We start from the raw sequence: 22314 nt of genomic DNA on the forward strand, positions 1-22314 counted from the left end.
ATCGAGAATGTAGAAATAACAATACGAATCGCAATAGTTTCCCGTCTATTTCTTGTTCGATCGTTTCGAATAGTTCGAATAGTTAATATGGAATATTTTTATTTAAAATTTATGTATTTTGTATCAAGAGCACACTGTTACGGAAAAACAAATTTTAAATATGCACGAAATGCGACTTTTGAATTTGTTTTATTGCAATTGTTATTTATGTCTATAACTTTTCCCTTATTGGAAGACATAGTGCAAATTAAACACCAACAACCAATTGCAGTTTATAGTAAATGCCAATGCATACACAAGATCAATTTTTATCAAAAAGACACGCTTGGCATTTTTTCGCATGTTTTAAACTCGACCATTATAAGTATGGGCTGACCTACATTACTCGCCCATTTATCGGCGTCGGAGATGTGTAAACTTATGGACAGATAAAGATTTGCATGCAAAATCTTTATACACTGATTTGTACAACAGGTATTCAGTTGAAACTTCTTATATGTGTTCGGCAGCATTGTGTGAGGTCACAAACCAAGTTCCCTAATTCTATCATCCTATTTAAGAAAATTATGTTTGGGCTTGTAACATAAAAACATTATAATACATTATATAGAAAAGGTTTTAACCCATGAACTTAATTATGAACTTTTATGATAGGTTGTTTTGAGGTCGTTTTCGTTATTTGGTTTACTGTTTAATTCGATATCAAAACAAATTGCACATATTGCCGATGTTGCGTCAGGACGGGATTATTCGTGTTTTACAACAATATACTGTTTAATGTTATATCCGATAGTTTGCTAGTGTATTTGTTTGGGAACTGTTTCTACTTCTATTTACTTTTCAGGAGTGTCAATGGGTGATTCAATAAATTGATAATAAGGGACCCAGGTAGAAGTCCTAACGTTCGATACATATTATTAAGAAAACTGTTACTGATATAATACATGCGCAAATATTTCCATATATTTCATAATATGTTTTCCATATCCCAATTTCCTTGACTTATAACATTATCATTGGCAAAACACTTCACGGCAATTTAAATTATTTACATAACCATTTCGATAAAACATCAACAGTTTTGCATAACACGGAATGACATTAGAAAACGGCTGTAAAGACGAACTAAATAGATCGATACTAGTGTATTTTCAAATTAACGATTTTGCTATTATATGGCAAGAGGTCTAGATGAGTGCCATCAATTAGTTTTTAATATATAAATCATCAACTCGGCAGGCAAACATGGCACTCTTAAGATGCATAAACATTAAAAAAAATGTGTATTCAGGCGTGAATTCAAAATCAAAGTTTTGATATAATAAAATTGATAAAATAACAATATTTGTAAAAGGTAATATGTCATGCAATAGTTCTCCTAGACCTAAACCAATATTCAGCTTCATACATCTAGTAAATACACGGATGCAAACAAGTATTTTAATGAACCTAACAATTTAATTAGCCCCAATTGCTAGCATTTGATATCTGAAAAACGGATGATTATCGAAATGTTTTAACAAAGTTTAATATACAATTTCCTTCGTTTTTGACACTATATATTTGTTGTGTTATTGATATAATAACATTTAAACGGACATTAGAGCTAAACGGTTTAGACGAAGTCTTTTTCAAATTAATTAAGGTTAATGAGAATTGAGAATTGGTTTTCCGTTTTAATCGTATAGGCTTTTCAAGGACAATTTAACGTTGGTTTGGATGACTAACATACAATAAATATTCGGCAAAGGATGAAAGACGAACAAACAAAGCTTTAAGGTTAGTTCTTAACTGTTCTCTGATTGACCGCTCGGATGTCATCATTTTTGAGGAAGGGAGTGCCCGTAGGAGAAATGTGTACGCTTCCCTGGCACATGGGGTGGCATGACATGGTCAACCGGACAACGCTATGTGAGCTTTCGCAAGATTGAAGACAATAATTTATAGTTACGTGAACTGTATGTATACATTTCATTTGGATTGAAGAACAGCATACAGAATATCGTATTTATACATGTATATACATATACATTATACATGTAATGTATCAGAAAAAAACTAAGGCCATTTCTTTTTAATCTAAATGGCAAAACTGCGAATGCGAACTTCTTGTGCCTTAAGTGAATTGATTCATTTGGAGAATGTTTGGTAATGCATTCGATTGTTTTGATATTAGCCTATTCGTTTTGGAAATACAAGTACAAAATCATGAGGTCAAGCCTAAGAATTATTTACATAAGCAGATTTTTAACGGCAATTAATGTTGTTTGATTGTGGTAGCATTTTGTGTCTTTATTATTTTTTGCCATGTGTTTATGACGATATGCTATTTGTTTATGATGATATGCTGTGTTTTCATGATGATATCATATGAGTTTATGATGATATGATCTGTGTTTATGATGATGCACTGTATGTTTATGATTATATGCCAAGTTTTCATGATGATATTCTGTGTGTCGATGATGATATGCTGTGTGTTTATGATGAAAACATGTGTGTTTATGATAAAATGTTGTGTGTTTATTATGATAAGTAATATGTTTATGAAGATATCCTCCTTGTTTATGATGATATACCCATGTGTTTATGATGCCATACTCTGTGTTTATGATGATGATATGCTGTAAGTGTATGATGATATGATTTGTGTATATGATGATATTCTATATGTTTATGATTATATGCTATGCGTTTATGATGATATGCTCTGCGTTTATGGTGATATACTGTGTGCTCATTGTAATATTTTGTTGCGTTCTATATATTATTTGCCTCTTCAATAGGTATGAGGAGTTTTAGGACATCCCCCTCCCAGGGTGGGTCACGTGATTGCGCGCGAAACAGACGTGTTTTTTTTCGCTGTGTCGGATTTAGAAATAAATTTGGATTTAAATATATATCGTGGTGTTACTTTACTCGTAATATGTGGATAAATATTACTTGATGAAATTTCTGATGGGTCGAAATAAAAATAATAAACGGAAAGACAGGAATAGTAGTGGAAATGACAGTGTAAATCTAAACAATAAACAAGAGCACCGCCTTGCGGGTGCAGACCGCTCATCTATTTTCTTTTTAAAGGTGAAGGGACTCTCATTTTCAATCACAAAGGAGGGAGGAGTGGAGTGAAGAGGGGTGTATAGTGTGGGGTTGTGGACATTTATTACATAATCTTCCAAAAAAGCGAAAAAAAAAAAAAAAATCAGGGGGGGGGGGTTTGGGGGGCGATGGGGGGGGGGGGGGGGTTTGGGTGCGATGGTTGGACGGTATTTCAAACATAACCATTTTAAAAAAAAATGGGGGGGGGTATAGTGTGAGGGTGTGGTGGTAATTTGTGAGATGATCTTAAAAAAAAAAAAAAAAATCAAAAAAAAAAATTGCGGGGGGGTGGGGTGGGGGGGGGGGGGTATAGTGTGAGGGTGTGGTGGTCATTTGTGAGATGATCTTAAAAAAAAAAAAAAATAAAAAAAAAAAAAACAGGGGGGGGGAGGGGAGGGCACGGGGGATGGTTTGGGTGGAGTCTATTGTGGTATGTCAGGTAAGAGTAGTTTCATCAAAGTATCAATCAAATCTAATCATAAATAAAGAAGTTATGGCAATTTTAGCAAAATTTAATAATTTGACCTTGAGAGTCAAGGTCATTCAAAGGTCAAAGTAAAATTCAAGTTGCCAGGTACAGTAACCTCATGATAGCATGTAAGTATTTGAAGTTTGAAAGCAATAGCCTTGATACTTAAGAAGTAAAGTGGATCGAAACACAAAATTTAACCATATATTAAAAGTTACTAAGTCAAAAAAGGGCCATAATTCCGTAACAATGACAACCAGAGTTATGCAACTTGTCCTTTTACTGTACCCTTATGATAGTTTGTGAGTGTTCCAAGTATGAAAGCAATATCTATGATACTTTAGGGGTAAAGTGGACCAAAACATAAATCTTAACCAAATTTTCAATTTTCTAAGTATAAAGGGCCCATAATTCCGTCCAAATGCCAGTCAGAGTTACATAACTTTGCCTGCACGGTCCCCTTATGATAGTTCATAAATCTTGCAAGTATGAAAGCAATAGCTTTGATACTGTAGGAATAAAGTGGACCTAAACACAAAACTTAATCAAATTTTCAATTTTCTAAGTATAAAAAGGGCACATAATTCTGTCAAAATGCCAGTCAGAGTTACATTACTTTGCCTGCACAGTCCCCTTATGATAGTTAGTAAGTGTTGCAAGTATGAAAGCAATAGCTTTAATGCTTAAGGAATAAAATGGACCTAAACACAAAACTTAACCAAAATTGTCAATTTTCTAAGTATAAAAAGGGCACATAATTCTGTCAAAATGCATGCCAGAGTTATCTAACTTTGCCTGCCCAGTCCCCTCATGATAGTAAGTAAGTGTACCAAGTTTGAATGCAATAGCATTGATACTTACTGAGAAAAGTGGAACTAAACGCAAAACTTAACCAAAATTTTCAATTTTTTAAGTATAAAAAGGGCACATAATTCTGTCAAAATGCACGCCAGAGTTATCTTACTTTGCCTGCCCAGTCCCCTCATGATAGTAAGTAAGTGTACCAAGTTTGAATGCAATAGCATTGATACTTTCTGAGAAAAGTGGACCTAAACGAAAAACTTAACCGGACGCCGACGCCAACGCCAACGCCAACGCCGACGCCGACGCCGACGCCAAGGTGATGACAATAGCTCATAATTTTTTTTCAAAAAATAGATGAGCTAAAAACTATCAAAACAAAGAGGCCCGTCCAGCGAGGAACAGAATGCAGACACTTCTTTTTCAGTAAGTGATTTACTTGGTCTTACAAACTCTGTATTATATGGCGAAGAAGTCAGTGATATATCAAACACAAGCGTGTTTCTAAATAACCACGAATCCTGCAAAGCGCCAAAGGATACCACCATGGCCGGCGCTCAACCAACATTGCAGGATGTTATGAGTGCCCTAGGAGTAATAAGTGGGCGACTTACTGCAGTTGAGCAAAAATTGCAATGCCTAGACAACATGGATCAGCGTATGGCAAAAATGGAAAAGGACATTAAAACCCTTTGGTTGGCTCTTGACGATAAAGTAAAAAAGGTTGACGAGCGCGTGTCGAGGCTCGAACACGTCACAGAGGGGGCGGACATTGCGGCGGCACAGGTCTCTAGCAGGATCGACGGCCTTGAACGGGAGCGCGACAGCCTTCGGGACGACCTCGTGTACATGAAATCGCAAAGTATGCGAAACAACCTTGTATTCACTGGCGTACCGGAAGTGGACAAAGAGACGCCTGAGGTCACAGAGTCGATACTTAGAAAGCACATTAACGAGGCTCTGAATATTGCAAAAGAAACGGCGGACAAAATTAAGTTCGAGCGAGTTCATAGATCGCCGGGGGAACATACCCGTGGGAAAATTCGTTCAATAATTGCCAAGTTTTCTTTTTTCAAAGACAAGGAAATAGTGAGACGGCAGTGGAAGCATCTCAATGGGACAGGATTTAACGTTTTCGAACAATTTCCATCGGAAGTGGATGCAAAACGTAGGAAGCTGCTTCCCAAGATGAAAGAGGAAAGGGCAAAAGGCAAGCGATCGTGGATCGCTTACGACACCCTGTACGTCGACGGGCGACCAGTGCGCGACTAGGGACACGACGGGGGAGAAATTGAAATTCTTTCTTGGAATGTAAATGGTCTTACAGATTGCAAGAAAAGTAATCCTTCCTTTGTCAATATTTTAAGTGATCATGATATATGTTTTTGTATGAATCTTGGTCGAATAGCACTAGTGATATTGATTTGAATGGTTACTTGTCTTTAAACTTTTTTAGAAAATTTCAGCATAGAAAATCTCGCAGAAATAGCGGTGGCATTGTAATATATATTAAAGAAGAATTAGCTGGTGGTGTTGTTATTGTAAAAAATCATTATGATACAATTGTTTGGTTAAAACTAGACCACACATTTTTCCATACCTCTGATGATTTTTATATTTGTGCAACTTATATCTGGGGACACGACTCTCCAGTATATAACACATTTAATGTGGATTTATTTGAAATTTTAGAAAATGATATCTCTTATTATTCTGAATTTGGTAAAGTTTTTGTTGCTGGCGATCTCAATAGTAGAGTTGGTAATAAATGTGATTATATTATACATGATAGAATTAATACTGTTAATGATGATGTAGATTACCACCCAGACAACGCCTCTGTAAGGGCCTCAGTAGATAGTTCATTAAATAATCATGGAGTAAAATTACTAGATTTATGTAAATCCACATGTATGCGTATTGTTAATGGTAGAGTTGGGAATAGCTGTAAGCTAACTTTTTATTCAACTAACGGTACTTCTGTAATCGATTATTTATTGGCAAATGAATACAGCTTTACAAGTATTTCAGATTTTACCGTGCATGATTTTAACGTATTTAGTGATCACGCCCCATTACAGTTTTCATTATTATGTAATAACGCATCGTCTGAGTATAAGTCTTACACCGATGTTAAATATAAGTGGAACGATGCGTTACGCAGCCAATTTCGTTCAGGTATTATTTGTATGTTACCTGTATTTAATTCTATTGTTGAAAATATTGATTGTTCAAGTAGAGCGTCAATTAATGACATTTTAAATAGATTTACTGAAACAATCCGCAGTGTTGCTGATCCGTTATTCTCTCAAACATGTGTTTACAAAACTAATCCTAGTTTCCGTGCAAATAGCGGTGTAAAGAATGCTGATTGGTTTGATCACGAATGCATTAATGCACAACATTTGTACAATGACGCTTTACGTATTTTTAACTCAAGTAAATCAGATATAAACAGAGAACGTTTATGCACAAGTAAGAGGTATTATAAAGACTTAATCCGCAAGAAGAAAGCATGTTGCTATCGGCAAAAAATGTTGGAGATAGAAAATTTAAGACAACACAAACCAAGAGATTTTTGGAAATTTTTCAAATCAAAAAATAATTCCACAAAAAATAAAATATCCTTAGAAGAATTTACAAATTTTTTTGAAAAGCTTAGTAACAATGAGTCTGATTTTTGTAATTATGAAGCAGAAGATTTTTGTTTAAATAATAATTTTAACTTAGAAAATTCTGTATTTCCAGAACTTGACGTAACTATATCTGTCGAAGAAGTTAACAATGCAATAAAACGTTTAAAACGAAATAAATCGTCAGGTATTGATTGTATTTTGAATGAATATTTTCTTGAATGCAGTGATATATTGTCAGCACATTTGTGCGATGTTTTTAACGGTATTCTTGTATCGGGCTTTTTTCCCGATAAATGGACAGAAGGTGTTATAATCCCTTTGCATAAAAAAGGTGCTGTTAATGATGTAAATAACTATAGAGGCATTACTTTAGTTAGTTGCTTTTCAAAATTATTTACTACTATCCTAAACAAACGCATTGAAACGTTTTGCAACGAAAACACAATTATTTCGGATGCTCAGTTCGGATTTAGGAAAGGATATTCAACTGTTGATGCTATTTATATCTTGATGTCGATTGTTCAAAATTATTTAAATGAAAATAAACGTTTGACTGTTATATACGTCGATATGTTAAAATGTTTTGATAGTATATACCGCAATGCATTATGGTTGAAAATGTTTAAGTCTGGTATACAAGGTAAATTGCTTAGAATAGTGAAGGATATGTATGCAAATGTTAAATCGCGTGTTAAATCATGTTCATCTTATTCAGATTATTTTAGTTATGCGGTTGGACTGAGGCAAGGTGAAGTTATGTCGCCGATTTTGTTTTCTTTATTTGTTGAAGATCTTGAATTGTACCTACAAGATAACATTAATTCTGGTTTGAGTATAGATGATATTACGATGATTTTACTATTATTTGCTGATGACATGGCCATTTTAGGCAAGTCACCTGCTGAAGTCCAGTCACATTTAGATAGATTGTATTTATACTGCAATTCTTGGGGTTTAAATGTAAACACTGCTAAAACAAAAATTATGGTGTTTCGGAAGAGAGGAGGTTTAAAACAAAATGAAAAATGGGCATACAATGGTAATGATATTGAAGTTGTTGATAACTTTAATTATTTAGGCACAGTACTAAATTATACTGCAAGTTTTAAATCAAACCAAGAACATTTGATTGGTAAAGCCCTTAAAGCCATGAATACATTGTTGATAAAATGTCATGACTTCGATATTAAACCAAAAATATTATGTCAGTTGTTTGACTCCTTTGTGGGTTCCATATTAAATTATTCCGCAGAAGTATGGGGTTTTAACAAGTCAGATGGCATTGAACGCATACATTTAAAATTTTGCAAACGATTACTTCAAGTTAAAATAAATACATGTAATGTTGCTGTTTATGGAGAATTAGGTAGATATCCATTGTATGTAAACAGGTTTGTAAAAATTATAAAATATTGGTTTAAAATTTTAACCAGTGAAAATATTATTATGCAAATTGTTTACAAACAAGCTTTAAACGATTGTAATAAAGGTTTTACAAATTGGGTCTCATGTAAAAAACATGTTAAATAATTATGGATTTGGTTATGTATTTGAAAATCCAAATGTTGTGCAAATAAATAGTTTTATTAGAAAATTCAAATGTAGACTTGTTGACAATTTTAGACAAGAGTGGTATGGTAAACTGAATAGCAGTCCTGTATTAGATATGTATAAAGTTTTTAAAACCTCTTTTGAATATGAAGAATATTTGGACTTACTTCCTAGACGTCTGCGTTTATTTTTTGTAAGAATAAGAGTCTCTGCACACCCGTTGAGAATTCAAACTGGCAGATATGCCCAACACAATATTCCACGCAATGAACGTTATTGTTTATGTTGTAATGACACTGATTTAGAAGACGAATATCATTTTATATGTATATGCCGATGTTACATCGATTTAAGAAAAAAATATATAAGTAATACATATTATATTAATCCATCTGTGTATAAATTTCACAAATTATTAGTTTCTTGTGATAGATTAGTAATTTCCAATGTATGCAAATATATAAAAGAAGCTCTAGTTGTAAGAAATACAATCCTAAATAATACTGTTGAATAGATTTTACCACCCCTCGTTAGAACTTATGTGTTCTTACCATATATTATGTTTATTTGTATTGATTTTATGTTATATAATGTTATGCTATTATTCGCATTCACGTGACAGAATATGATGTGTATTTTTAGTATTAAGACGATGTACTATTGTATAAGTCTGAATAAACTATGTCTGTCTGTCTGTCCATACCGTACATCATCAGTATATATAAGATATCATCATACAGGTGCGAATAACTGCGTAATGAAAACAAACACACTGCCATTACTATATATATATATATATATATATATATATATATATATATATATATATATATATATATATATATATATATATATATATATATATATAATTTTTGATAATTTTCTATCATACACAAAAATACAGTAATTATATTTTGTTTTACCTAATGTCATTTTTAGATAGAATTAGGGCACCATCATAAACTTCACAGTGTATCATATGCCACAAACAAAGGCTAATAATTATGTCTTTTCAATATATCATAATTATACAAGATAATTATTGATGCAAAGCATCAAAGGGCGTCGAGAATTTCTGTGTAAAAGGCACTCAATGAAGTTACATGGAACGATTTTTTTTCTACTGTTTATATTAATATATTGGCCGATTATTTAAAAAAAATAGAAAAAGATACTGGTATAACCATGATTTTGTGTTATAACCCCCAAATAACCATTATCTATGATGTTGTGTAATAACACCCAAATAACCATTATCTATGATTTTGTGTTGTAACCCCCAAATATTTTATAGTTCATTTCATTTACATTGGTTTCCTTTTTTATTGGCATCCGTGTGCAGTTTTCATAAATGGAACAGAACTGTGTAGGTTTTAAAAAATCTGCTTCATCTTGTAAGCGTAATTTCATATTTTTCTTAACTTCAATGGGAGATGATTCTGAACTTATTCTTACGTTGCTCATTTACGATAGGGGTTGAGTACTCATTGATATGAAAACACTGTAAAAGTTTTAATGTGTTTACGAACCCCACCCCCCACCCTCTCACACATATATTTCATGGGCATAATAAAAACAAAAATGGTTACAATAAAACAGCATATTTATTTAAACTAAAATGTCTACATCAAAAAAAAAGTTAACATAGAACACAAATAAAATAATTTGATTCTACTGGGGCTCGAACCTTGGGCCTCTCACATGTGAAGCGAGCGTGTAACCACTACACTACGGAACCGCTTGACAAATCACCTTCTAACTAGGATATTAATAAGTTATTAATAGTCGTTTTAAATGTAAACCCGGAAGTTTAAACGCTGGATAGTGAGCGGGGTTAAAGGTCCATACCAAAGGGTCCATACCACTGGCAAGATACGGGTCAGGCCTGCGGCCTTCTATATGTGGTTCTTAAAGCGGGTATATACGATTTTTATATGTGCTGAATTGTGAAATATTGATACAAATATGTTATAATAACACACAATATGCAAGAAAAAGGATACATTTAAGACGAATTTCATAAAATACAGCAAATACAAATTAGAGCCCCGAGCCGATTGTGACGAAGATAATTCGTAATTATTTTCCTACAATAACCGATGCATTCGTCTTTTTAGTAAGTGTTCGTGTGTCGTATGAATCGATATCGCTGCAGGAATTTCAAATGAACCGTTAAACTAAATTTAGATTCACATCGTACATGCATGATATACATGCTGGCGAATTCGGCTGTACAGCCTTTTTCGATTTTAGAATTAAATATCTGGCTTATTTAGCATTTTTCGACGCATGTTCTTCTTAACTTTTATTTTAGTTTATATTGAAATATATGTATAATAAGTTTTTACACATTTTATATTAATAAATAAATATTTGACAAGATCTTATATACCCGCTTTAAAAAATCCTGTAGAAGGACTTGATAGTAATGAGACTGGGGTGCTGTGATGGTGCTCCTCATTGATAAGCGGCTCCTTCCTTTATCAAGATTCATTATTACAATAAATAAAACGTGTCGCGCTTCGCGCTCTTTAGCGCCTTTATTAGTAACTAGGTGGTTGCTAGGATAGTGGAACAAAGAAGTTTTGTTTTTATACAAAACCAGAAAGTTTCACCGGTTTGCGTATTTGCCCAGTCCCAGTGGTCTTTTATTAGTGCCCAGTCCCTGTGATCAGTTATTAAATAAAAGAATTAGCTTTGCCATTATTGGCAGTAAATGTTGTAGTAAATGTAATAGGCACAAATGCAGTACTTATTTACACTAATTTACACAAAAAATCACCATTATGCAAGATTTTCTGACAACAAAAATATATACATTGATCCGTAAAATAACTTCTCCTCCCATAAGTGAAAAAAAACGTATTACATACTAGTCACCGCACTTCAGTGCGACGCCAACAACTTTTTTTACTTTAAAAAGAAAAGGGTTTGTTTTCAAAAAGTATGCATCTTTGTTTCTACTTCAGAATCAAATTAAAATGTAATTTTTCTTAAATTATTTCATAGTCATGATATACGACGAATATCTTTTTTTAAAGATATTTCTTCTTTACACTAAGTGGGATGTCAATAAGAAATTATTAATCAAATTTTAATATGTAGTGAGATATTTAAAGTAAAAGTATTTGTTGTTTGAGCATTTATTACCACAAAACAAATACAACCAGTTAACTGTTATTATTAGAATCACCTTTTTGTTTATAATTGCATCATAAATGTTAATTATAGGATGCGGCGTCTCATCAGGGTCTGCGCTGTTTGCTTAAAGGAATTTCTGTAAAAAAATATTCTAAATATAGAAATAAACATACAAGACATCTCTAATTTTGGAAATAAATTGATCCAATTTAGAAGGATGGGAGAGTCCAATAGACATAAATGAGTTAAACTATCAATGAAAACATTGTTTGCTATGCTTGAACATATTTGCTATTGACTAAGATCTTAATATTCTTAGTTTAAACCTGTTTTTTGATTTGTGTCACTTTTCTTTTATTACATGGGCTTGATTTGTTTCCATTAAATTGGTAACACTTAGTAAACTTTTTAAAAAGAAAATAGACAAAATCGTTATCACACACAAAGCGTCAAATGACATGAATAAGTTAATGAATGGCGAAAATTACCTTTGCTAATTAAGCAAATTGAAAGGTGTAAAAATTAACTTTCCGTTGATATCTACACAAGATTACTGGCAATTTAAAATATACAAATAACACAGAAATTCATACCACAACCCATTTCACTTGAAAAAAGTTAATTGCCATTCTATGTATTGAAATGTCTTTGTTAACTCACAGAGGTCTCTCTATAAATATAAGGTGTTTCCCGATACAGCCTTGTTTTAAACACTATAGAACAGATACAAACGCACAGCGCGGGCCCCGTTTTGAAATCATCGAAATATTATTGAGTCATTATAATTACTACAATTGCTATTGTTAAACTTGTCTATTTGTGGGCAGGCTTGCCACATTGATTTGTCGACCGACGATAATTGAAGTGTCATAACCTGAAAGAATGCAACACTAGCCAGGACTTTCAGAATGTGTCATAGCTCAGATTAAGCGATAAGCTTTTATTATTTTTGATTGTATTTTTTTTTTTCGTTCTTTAAAGAAATTCATTTGAGGAGCAGAAACTGACTTGTTAAGTTATTGTTATTTACCTGATCGGATAGCAAATCAGTCTGCCAAAAGGTAATGTGTTCGCTTTGAAATTTTGAACAGTACAGAAACTTAAAAAATAAGAAATAAAATTAAAAAAAAAAATTATTAAGCACATTTAAAAAGCTTGTCATTAATCATCGTACTTGCATCACAAATACAATAACTGTGTGAATTGCGTTCGAGTTTTATCATGCTCGCACCGTTTATCTACAATATTACAACAATTATGTTATAACTTTTGTTTAAAAAAACATTAAAAGTAGTAACCAACACAATTCGCACACAATTATTTTCGTTGTGTTTAATCTCGTGGTAAATCTTAACATTCTAACGGTTTTTCAAAATTCACGCATCATATTGAGGTTAAGTGATGCTTCACTTTCTGCATACTTATTGTGTATAATGTTGTGTCACGATGATAAAAAGAATACATGATACCAACATTTAATAACACAACTTGATTGATATATGTGATGTTCATTTCATCTCAGCTTCGTCTCTGAACTTCTGTTTGCGACGTAGGCCTCCGACCAGCTTCCTCCAGACGTCTCAGTTATTGTCGAGTATCTTCAGCTGTCCTCCCTTCTTGTCCATCTGGTTGGCATCAAATGATGAATAACAGCACTGTATTAGATATGCATAAAGTGTTATAAACCTCTTTGGAATATAACCAATATTAATACTTACTTCTAGAACGTCTGCGATTTTTTTCTGTAAGATCAAGAGTTTCTGTACACCCTTTTAGAATTCACAGGGGCAGATACGCCTTAAATAAATTACCACGAACTGAACGCTATTGTTTTAATGACTTTGATTAAGAAGACAAATACCTTTTTATATGTATATGCCGCTGTTACACTGACATAAGAAGAAAAAAGCCGTATATTTTATATCAACCCATATGTATATAAATTCCACAAGTTATTAGTTGTATGTGCCAAATCAATAGTTTATAATGTATGTAAATATATCAAAGACTATTTTAAATAATAGTGTTTAATAAATTTTATTACCGCCTTAATAGTGTATTTGTATTTTTAAATGACTGTTTTATTTTTTATGAAATGTTATGTTGTTATACGTATTAACGTGACAGAAAATCTTGTGTATATTAAAGTATCAATACGATGGACTTGTGTTTTAGTCTGAACAAACTGTCTGTCTGTCTTTACAATCAGCATGTACCGGACACTCCCGCACGATCAATCGACATCACAGCTGTGAAAGCGGTTCAGGCGTTGGCCCCAAACATGTGTCAATCGACTGTTTTTGTGTGCGCCATTTTGGCCGCGCTTTTCGCCGTCGCCGCATCAAGTGAGACAACTCGTTAAAAATATCTTACACTTCATTTTCCATCCCGTTCATTAAATTACAACAGTGAATTAATTTCATGATTTTCATTTTTTATAAACATGTTTCATTTTATAATTATTTAATTGCATGTTTAATTTTTTATCTGGCGTATATTGAAATTCTAGTTGATCGATTGTATTTTTAAAGATTTAAGATATACGACAATAATGGCTTTCTATACTTAATTGTTTATTGGAATGTAATTATCTTGTTGTCAAATCGGAAACGTCACATGGTTACCGTGTGTGTTTCTTCGAATATATATATATTGGTGCATTGAAACATCGTTAATAATAATGTATGATATTTATGATCTTAATTTAGAATCGGTTATTATGATTCTTGACTGTTTTAAACGGAATATTAATGAGCGCCAGGTTAAACATGAGGGAGAAGGAATGAATCTTACTTATTTTAGTAATTTATGGACTCTATGAATGCTCCTTCGTGTCATCATAAAACATAACAGTGTAAAATGTAAAGCGCCACATTTTTTCCAATTGTTTCCAGACAACTGCAAGACGCTTCAAATTCAAGCTAACGGGGCTCTAACAAACGGCACGTATACCATCCAGAACAGCGACGGACAGTCTTATAAAATCTACTGTCAGTTCTACGACGGCTACGGATACACGTTCCTTTCCACCTCAACCAACGTCAATGTCGACATGTCCTCCCTATATGACGACACATCGCACGTGATCATACGTCACAAGCGTTCAAGCGGCGTCCAGTACACATCCACAATGGCTCAGTTGGGAACATTTTCCTCTAATCCAGTCTCGGTGCAATATTCGGGACACAGCGGGTACCAGGGGCCGAATAACACTGCTATGGCGCCGTACATTTTCGTCGGTTTCATTCCGCAATCGTTGAACCGTAAAGATGATTTGCAGGGATGGAAAGTCAACGGCGAGGATCTGACCTTCAACAACTGCGATGGGAATCCCAACAGCTACATCGCTTTCTTCTTCAATCCTTCTGGACAAAATTATACGGACTACGTCGGGGGGCACAACAAACTAATGTACCAGTGGTATGACGGCGCCTCTGCTGTCGCTCAGTCCGAGTACCTCCTTGACGAGTTTTTCGCCAACTATCACGAGGTCCATCAGGGCGGCTGCGGCGGCTACAGTCGAGGCTCGAACGTACCGACCGGGGGAGCGGTGGGGATGAAATTTAGTAAGTACTGTCTTATTGCTATTAAGGTTCTATTGTTTAAAAAAGATTTACCATATTTTGCCTATAAAATATGCCAAAATGAAATAATTGCTCAACAAAAAGATGCCATAATTATCATAAAACATTATTATATATTATGCTTAGCCTGCACCTTCGAAGAAGCGGGGTATATTACTTTATACCAGTCCGTCGGTCGGTCGGTATATTGGTAGGTCGTTAGGTAAATCGGTAGGTCGGTAAGACCGTCTGTTCAGTATTGGTCTATGCACAACATCAATGCATTACTTCGACCTTCAGCCATGCACACTGGCATGATAGTTTTTTGGAGAAGAGGAAGACGCCTATATATTTTGATGTCAAAGGTTAAGGTCACTGGGGTTAAATAACTCAAATGGTACACAATAAATGTATTAATATCCATTATACATCATTGAGAAGACTTTCAACTACGACTTTTGGACAAAAAGCTCCATAATATTTCGATAGATAATGGTTCTTGCAATGATTGAAGACACTCAACCATCACATGTGATCCTTTTAAACAATGTTAATAGCATCACACTAAATGGCTGTACGCATTATTTTTGGCACATTTCAATACGTGTATAATGTAATACACTTTGCTTCTGATGTGCATTTAATCTAGAACGCTGGTTACCGTTGACAAAGGGTAACTGCTGATTATTTAACAATCAAGAGATCAAATTTCGAGGTCACACGGGCGACTTTGCTGCAAGTCGAGAGTGGAACACGGAATTCTGTTTTTAAACCATCTCTTGTTGCATCTTTATTGCATATATTGCATTAAAATCCATACAAATACATCTGTGGGGAACAATGCAAACAAGTCAGAAGTTTCTTACGGTCTCAACTGATTAATATTTTGTTTTTGTAAACGCAAGCAGATAATCGGCAATTCATCACATGGTTTTAATCTTTACAGATGTGCATTGAAATTCGTTTTACATATTTAATTATTTGCTAATAAAAGAGTTCCATTAACTCTAATTTATGATTTCTGTTGTTAACAGCGTTAGAATGCGCAGTTCCGGCGGAGGTCGCGGGCGCGCAAATGACATACCAGGGAACTTATATCGGTCACACCTCGACGTATTCGTGTGTCTCCGGATATCAACACACGGATGGCGATCTCTCTCGTACCTGCAGCGGAAGTGGCGCCTGGTCCGGCTCAACACCCGTATGCGGAAGTGAGCTAGCTTCTGGCTTAATCTAATCGTATTTTTATTAAAACGCTGACGTTATCATGCCGAATCATAATCAACATGCTCGACGTTAGATTGCTGGTTGTTTCTCACCGTGAAGTAATATTTTGATAAGTCAAGAGTCGTCTCTGGAACGGACACTTCTTATTTTGCGGACAGTCTTTTGGTGAAAGTAATGAACTTATTTTAAAAGGAACACTTAAGCACATACACACAAGAACACAAATGAAGAACGCGAATTATTGGAACCATACGTAAAAAGTCAAAGATACATGCAACCTGGGATATATTATTTTGATAAAATTGATAATAAATATGCGTTATTCAATTCAAACCATGTGCACACATTCTTTATTCTTACTTTAAGTTTCGAACCTCAACTTAAAAACTGTTTTAACAATAAATAATTACTGTAATTATTGGTAACAAGTACACCGATTGAATACGTGATTTCATCGTCGGTACTCACACTCGCTGTAATCTGCTTAATCTTCTCGGTCGAAAAATGTAAAGAAATGTACACATTTAAAAAAAAAGTATTTCATTACACTTGTGGTATTATATATAATGTAGGTATAACGGAGCATGTTCAATAGGTTTCGACAATCTACTTTTTATTACTAAAAAGTTCATTTTCATAGCATATCGTATCAGTTTCATTTTTACGTACACGTGTATTGACTATTGCTTTCATGTTGTTATCATTTCTAGATATTAACGAATGTGCCTCAAATCCATGTCAAAATGGCGGACAATGCACAGATTACCTCAATTCTTACACGTGCGCATGCGCATCGGGATACCAAGGAACAGTTTGTGAAACAAGTAATGGCACAACAATCGTATTTTTGCGAAATAATAACTGGTATCGATATTTATTCGTTCATCATCGATATTTTTAAGTTATGTGCTTTCTTTTTTCTATATAATTATCTACTGATAACGGAATGGTTAAAATAAAAAACTATTATTAACCACCTTTTTAATTGTAAGATTTTCAATTGAGAGTATTCTTCTAGATAAAGAACTCAATTATCTAAATAAGACCCGTATTTGAGCTTAGCGTAGTTAAATACTTAAGTTCAATTTCAAAAATAATTATCGGAATATTCGAAAACTGAACAATATTGTGCTTCAATTGAAAGTGACCTTGTGCAATCTTAATATGAAAAGTAACTAAGTATTATAATACCACTCAAAAGCTAGTATATTTCCAAAGAAGTCTAAATAAGACGGATGGTGGGTTTGTTTAGGTTATTGCTTAGCGATGCTTGTTTTCGCATTCATATAAACATTTCAATGCGCATAATTCAGCTGTAATAGTGTGCTTTTAAGTTTATAAATGAACTGTAATCCTGTCATATCTTGACATCTTTGGCACTGCACCGGGTCATATCATTGTTGCATCAACATATTGAATGTACAGTCGAATTTCTCCACCAATACGAGTTTTTTTAAGAGACCCTGGCGGATATGTTACTCGGGAACATTGGTTGATATCATTTTCGGTGCAAAAACTTGTTCACTGGCATACTGTTAAAGACATTTGTAAATAAAGTGCTAAATAGGGGACAAATCACTGCATCGTCGACTTCGAATAGCCATATTGTAATAAATACTGAATAATAATAACCAGGATTTTTCTAACATACATGATAATACCTCCTTTGCATATACCAAAATATATTTTAATTCAAAAATGCCTTTAATCAATTATAGAACTGGATTTACTTACCCTACCGAAATTCAGCAAAATTTAAGAAAAACTTTTCCAAGCACGTCCAACTTTTCACATCATATCTGGTTTCCGGGGATGATAACAGTAGTGACGCTTTTTTACCTAACGATGTTTGTTTTCAGACATAAACGAGTGTCAACCTAACCCATGCCAGAATGGTGCGCAATGTACAGATCAAATTTACGACTACACGTGCGCATGCGTGGCTGGATATGCGGGGAAAAACTGCGAAATAAGTAAGCACTTTACAGTTATTTTCAGGCATACCCGTTTAATATATTTCCCATGTTCGAATTAGAGAACATATATAGAAAATTTTACAACAAACATGTGGAAATTCGCACACAAAATGTAATATGAGCGTTTAGCCACACACATTTATATGAAAATATTAATAATAAATATGAAATTATAAAACAAATATTTGTTTGCCAAACATATATATATATATATATATATATATATATATATATATATATATATATATATATATATATATATATATATATATATATGACTTTATGCAACATAAATAAACACCTATTCGACAACACAAAAATGAATATATATATATATATATATATATATATATATATATATATATATATATATATATATATACAAATATACCACATAAAAAATGAAAACCTTGAATATTGCAACGTTCGACTTGCCATAATTATGAGATCATAATAACGTATTCTTTGATGACGTTATTCAAAAGAACGTTTTTTTTCCAATCGTTGAATACGAACATGTATTATATACCTGTTGAATGCTTTTAACAAAATACAGGTTGTATCAATCGTTGAAATAAAAAAATCCCGTATTACGCTACTCGCTGTTTCCAATTCCGTATTACCATACTTCTACTTTTAGTCTAGCCGGACTACTTTTTTTTACCCATTTAATGACGTCACAGTATGCGCACCGAAAATAGGAAACCCCCTTGTTAAATCTTCGACCCATTTAATGACGTCACACTACGCGTAGCGAAAATAGGAAACCCCCTTGTGTAGTATTATTAGATACGTCGTCTTCAGTTTGACCAGTGGGTAAATATGGCCGAATTTTCGACCATGGACATAGCGGAATGGTAATCGATCGGTTTATTTGACTTAATTGACGATAGTTTTTTTTGAAAATGAACTATTCGGAACGGCTGTTCCTAATTCTGGAGAGAATGAAAATGTCAGTAGCACTGAATATACTGAAACAAGTGCAGTGTCCACTCTTTTAGAAGCAGGTGTCCAGCTGCCCAATGAAAGTAAGTCTGATCTGCATCAAAATATAGATTTAAGTTCACATGACCAAAGAAATCAAATGGAACAGATGAATTTAAATAGTCATGTTCAAGGTGAAACACGTAAACAACCAACATTTGTACATGTAACAGAAGATGAAAAGACAAATTTTGTTCAAAGAATGAAAAATGTGAACACTAGCCGCAAAACTGAATTATGTATGCGCCATTTCCAACGCTGGCTATCAGAACCAACACGCAATGAAACAAGATCTGTCTGTGACAATCACATAATGACAACTGAACTTGACAACTACATAGGTTCATTCCTCCTGTCCATCCGTAAAGCCGACGGGTCTGAGTATGAGCCTGACACACTCACAAGCTACCATCGAGGCATTGACCGGTTTGTAAAAGAAATTCATATTTATACACCAAAGACATGGTTTAATAAAGTGCTCAGTGTATAAACAATCAACATTGAATCGAAATAGTATTTCAGTGATGATAATGCAATGTTGTTGTAGTACTATATTACTCACTGCTGTAGAGATAGTATAAACCTATATATTTAAGCTTGATTCCATCGAAAGCCTAAGGCTTATATAAACACTCTCGAGTCCATTTTCTGGGCTTAGAACCATTACTATGTGTCTTTGTGAGAGATCCTTAGAACGCTTGCACGGTGGGGATCGAACCCATCACCTCCCAGTGGCTAGGCAGACACCCTATCCATAAAACATTAAACCATGTCGACCTTGCTGTAGAGTTAATTTACTACATCCAACATAAAGTGATTAAATTAAAAAATTTAAAATTGAAATGTTATAGCTGTGTAATTATGCTTTATAGTTGTTATGTTAACCTGATTGGTTATTGCACACATCTATGAAAATAAAATTTAATTAAGTGGCAAATAAATGTATAATAGTTATTAAACAAAACAATAGGTAAATTGAATATAACACAATTATATTAACGGTTTAAGAAAAAAAAATATCTCGAACAAAATGTAAATAATGCCCTTAATTTTCAAATTATATCCAGTTTAAAAATAATAAATACTTCTGTACATGGGTCAAGTTTAAAAAATAAAAGAAAGAAAATCAAATGTTTAAATGTGATTTTTTTTCAGATATTTAAGGGAAAATAAATATTCCCACAGCATCTTGGGTGACAGAGAGTTTGAAACTTCTCGAAAGGTTTTGGCTTCCAAAAGAAAGGAACTGAAGCAAAAAGGAAAAGGAAACAGGCCCCATGCTGCTGAAGCCATTACCTCTGAAGAAAGAGGGATTTTAAAACAAAAAGCAATAATTGGACGTCAAAGCCCAAGACAGCTGTTGAATCAAGTTTGGCTAAATGATTCAAGATTGTTCGGCATTCGTGGTGGAACCGAAAGTGACAACCTTAGATGGGGCGACATCAAACTGAAAAAAAACTGATCAAGGAAGAGAATACCTTGAATACAATGAACGGTTGACCAAAACACGTACATCGGAAACCAAGTCGGATCAAAGTGCCTTTCCACCTAAGCAGTTTGCTCATACCAACAATGATTCATGCCCTGTTGAAGCGTACAAGTAGTTAGCTCATCACAGAACGAAAGAAGCTCTGCATGATGATGCCCCTTTCTACTTGTGTATAAACTATAGTCGACATGCTGGGTAAGACAAGTGGTATTAATGTCAGCCCATGGGTGAAAACTCCTTGAGGTCAATAATGAAAACGATGGCCGAGAGGGGCGATCACACAGGTCGGAAGACAAATCACAGTGCCCGAAAAACAACCTGTACGACTCTCTTGCATAATGGGGTTGCTCCAACAACGATTCAACAGCTAACTGGACACAAAAATGTGCAAAGTGTTAACAATTACGCAAAGGCTTCATTCGAAATGCAAGCAGCCATGTCCGAAATATTATCAGAAAATCCTGACCAACAACAAATCATGCAATTGAACCCTAGACCTACCTATGGTTCTGTCATCCCGTCATCGGTGCGAAACACATCTATGTCAAGCAGCAACAAAAACACATCCAACGCCGCCATTGATGATTCGGGACCACGATAACACAAATATCCAAGGTGCACAATTATTCCGGTGTAACGTAACCATCAACAACTACTATGCACACTCTCCATCGAAGAAACGCAAGAGAATATGCATAGTAGAAAGTGACAGCGATTAACTGTTGTTGAATTATAAATCCAGCTGGTAAATCCAACAAAATGTGCTTTCAACACGCGAAGATTAAAACCTGTGTTTCCTCTGTTCAAATGTGAGCACGTTAGACTAATTTCCATAAACTGTATTCATGCGCGTGTTATAAAAACTATGGCGTTCCGTTTGTATCATTGTGTTGTCTGTTTTGTTAAAGCAAAAAATACAATTGTTAACTATTTTCGTTAGTTGTTGTAAATAATAAATGGAATATTACGCTAGTCATTTGTTCCAAGAGTTTGTATTCAGTCTCGTGGCTTGTGCTATTTTGCATCACACTCGAGGCTTCGCCTCTCGTGTGATACGTCATCACACAAGCCACTCGACTGAATACAAACCCTTGGAACAATTGCCTAGCGTAATATTCCGTATGTATTACTCTCTTTGAAATAGGTTTTTTACGTAGCTTGTACTCCCATCAAGTGAGTCAGATTATCGGTAGACACTTAATAAATATTCATATAACATGAGAAACTATTAAGATTATTGAACGCACTCGACACATTTATTTCATCGCACTGTAACCTAATAGAAAAGAGTTTTCTTTGAATTCTAGACATCGACGAGTGCGCTTCCAACCCCTGTCAAAATGGCGGGAAATGTACTGATGGAATCAACGACTTA

At 34.1% G+C, this 22314-nt stretch overlaps 2 protein-coding genes across 2 annotated transcripts; both read left to right on the plus strand.

Moving 5' to 3' along the window:
• Positions 1 to 4918: 4918 nt before the first annotated feature.
• Positions 4919 to 5644, plus strand: LOC127835848 (uncharacterized). Its single transcript, XM_052362275.1, has one exon. It carries the CDS (start codon positions 4919 to 4921, stop codon positions 5642 to 5644), a length of 726 nt encoding a protein of 241 aa, XP_052218235.1.
• Positions 5645 to 13858: 8214 nt separating this feature from the next.
• On the plus strand, positions 13859 to 16478 carry LOC127835849 (uncharacterized). Its single transcript, XM_052362276.1, has 3 exons — positions 13859 to 14045; positions 14595 to 15270; positions 16298 to 16478. The coding sequence occupies exons 1-3, from the start codon at positions 13859 to 13861 to the stop codon at positions 16476 to 16478; spliced, it is 1044 nt and encodes a 347-aa protein (XP_052218236.1).
• Positions 16479 to 22314: the final 5836 nt, after the last annotated feature.

The sequence above is a fragment of the Dreissena polymorpha genome, chromosome 6 (assembly GCF_020536995.1).
Source record: "Dreissena polymorpha isolate Duluth1 chromosome 6, UMN_Dpol_1.0, whole genome shotgun sequence".
NCBI classification, from domain to species: Eukaryota; Metazoa; Mollusca; class Bivalvia; order Myida; family Dreissenidae; genus Dreissena; species Dreissena polymorpha.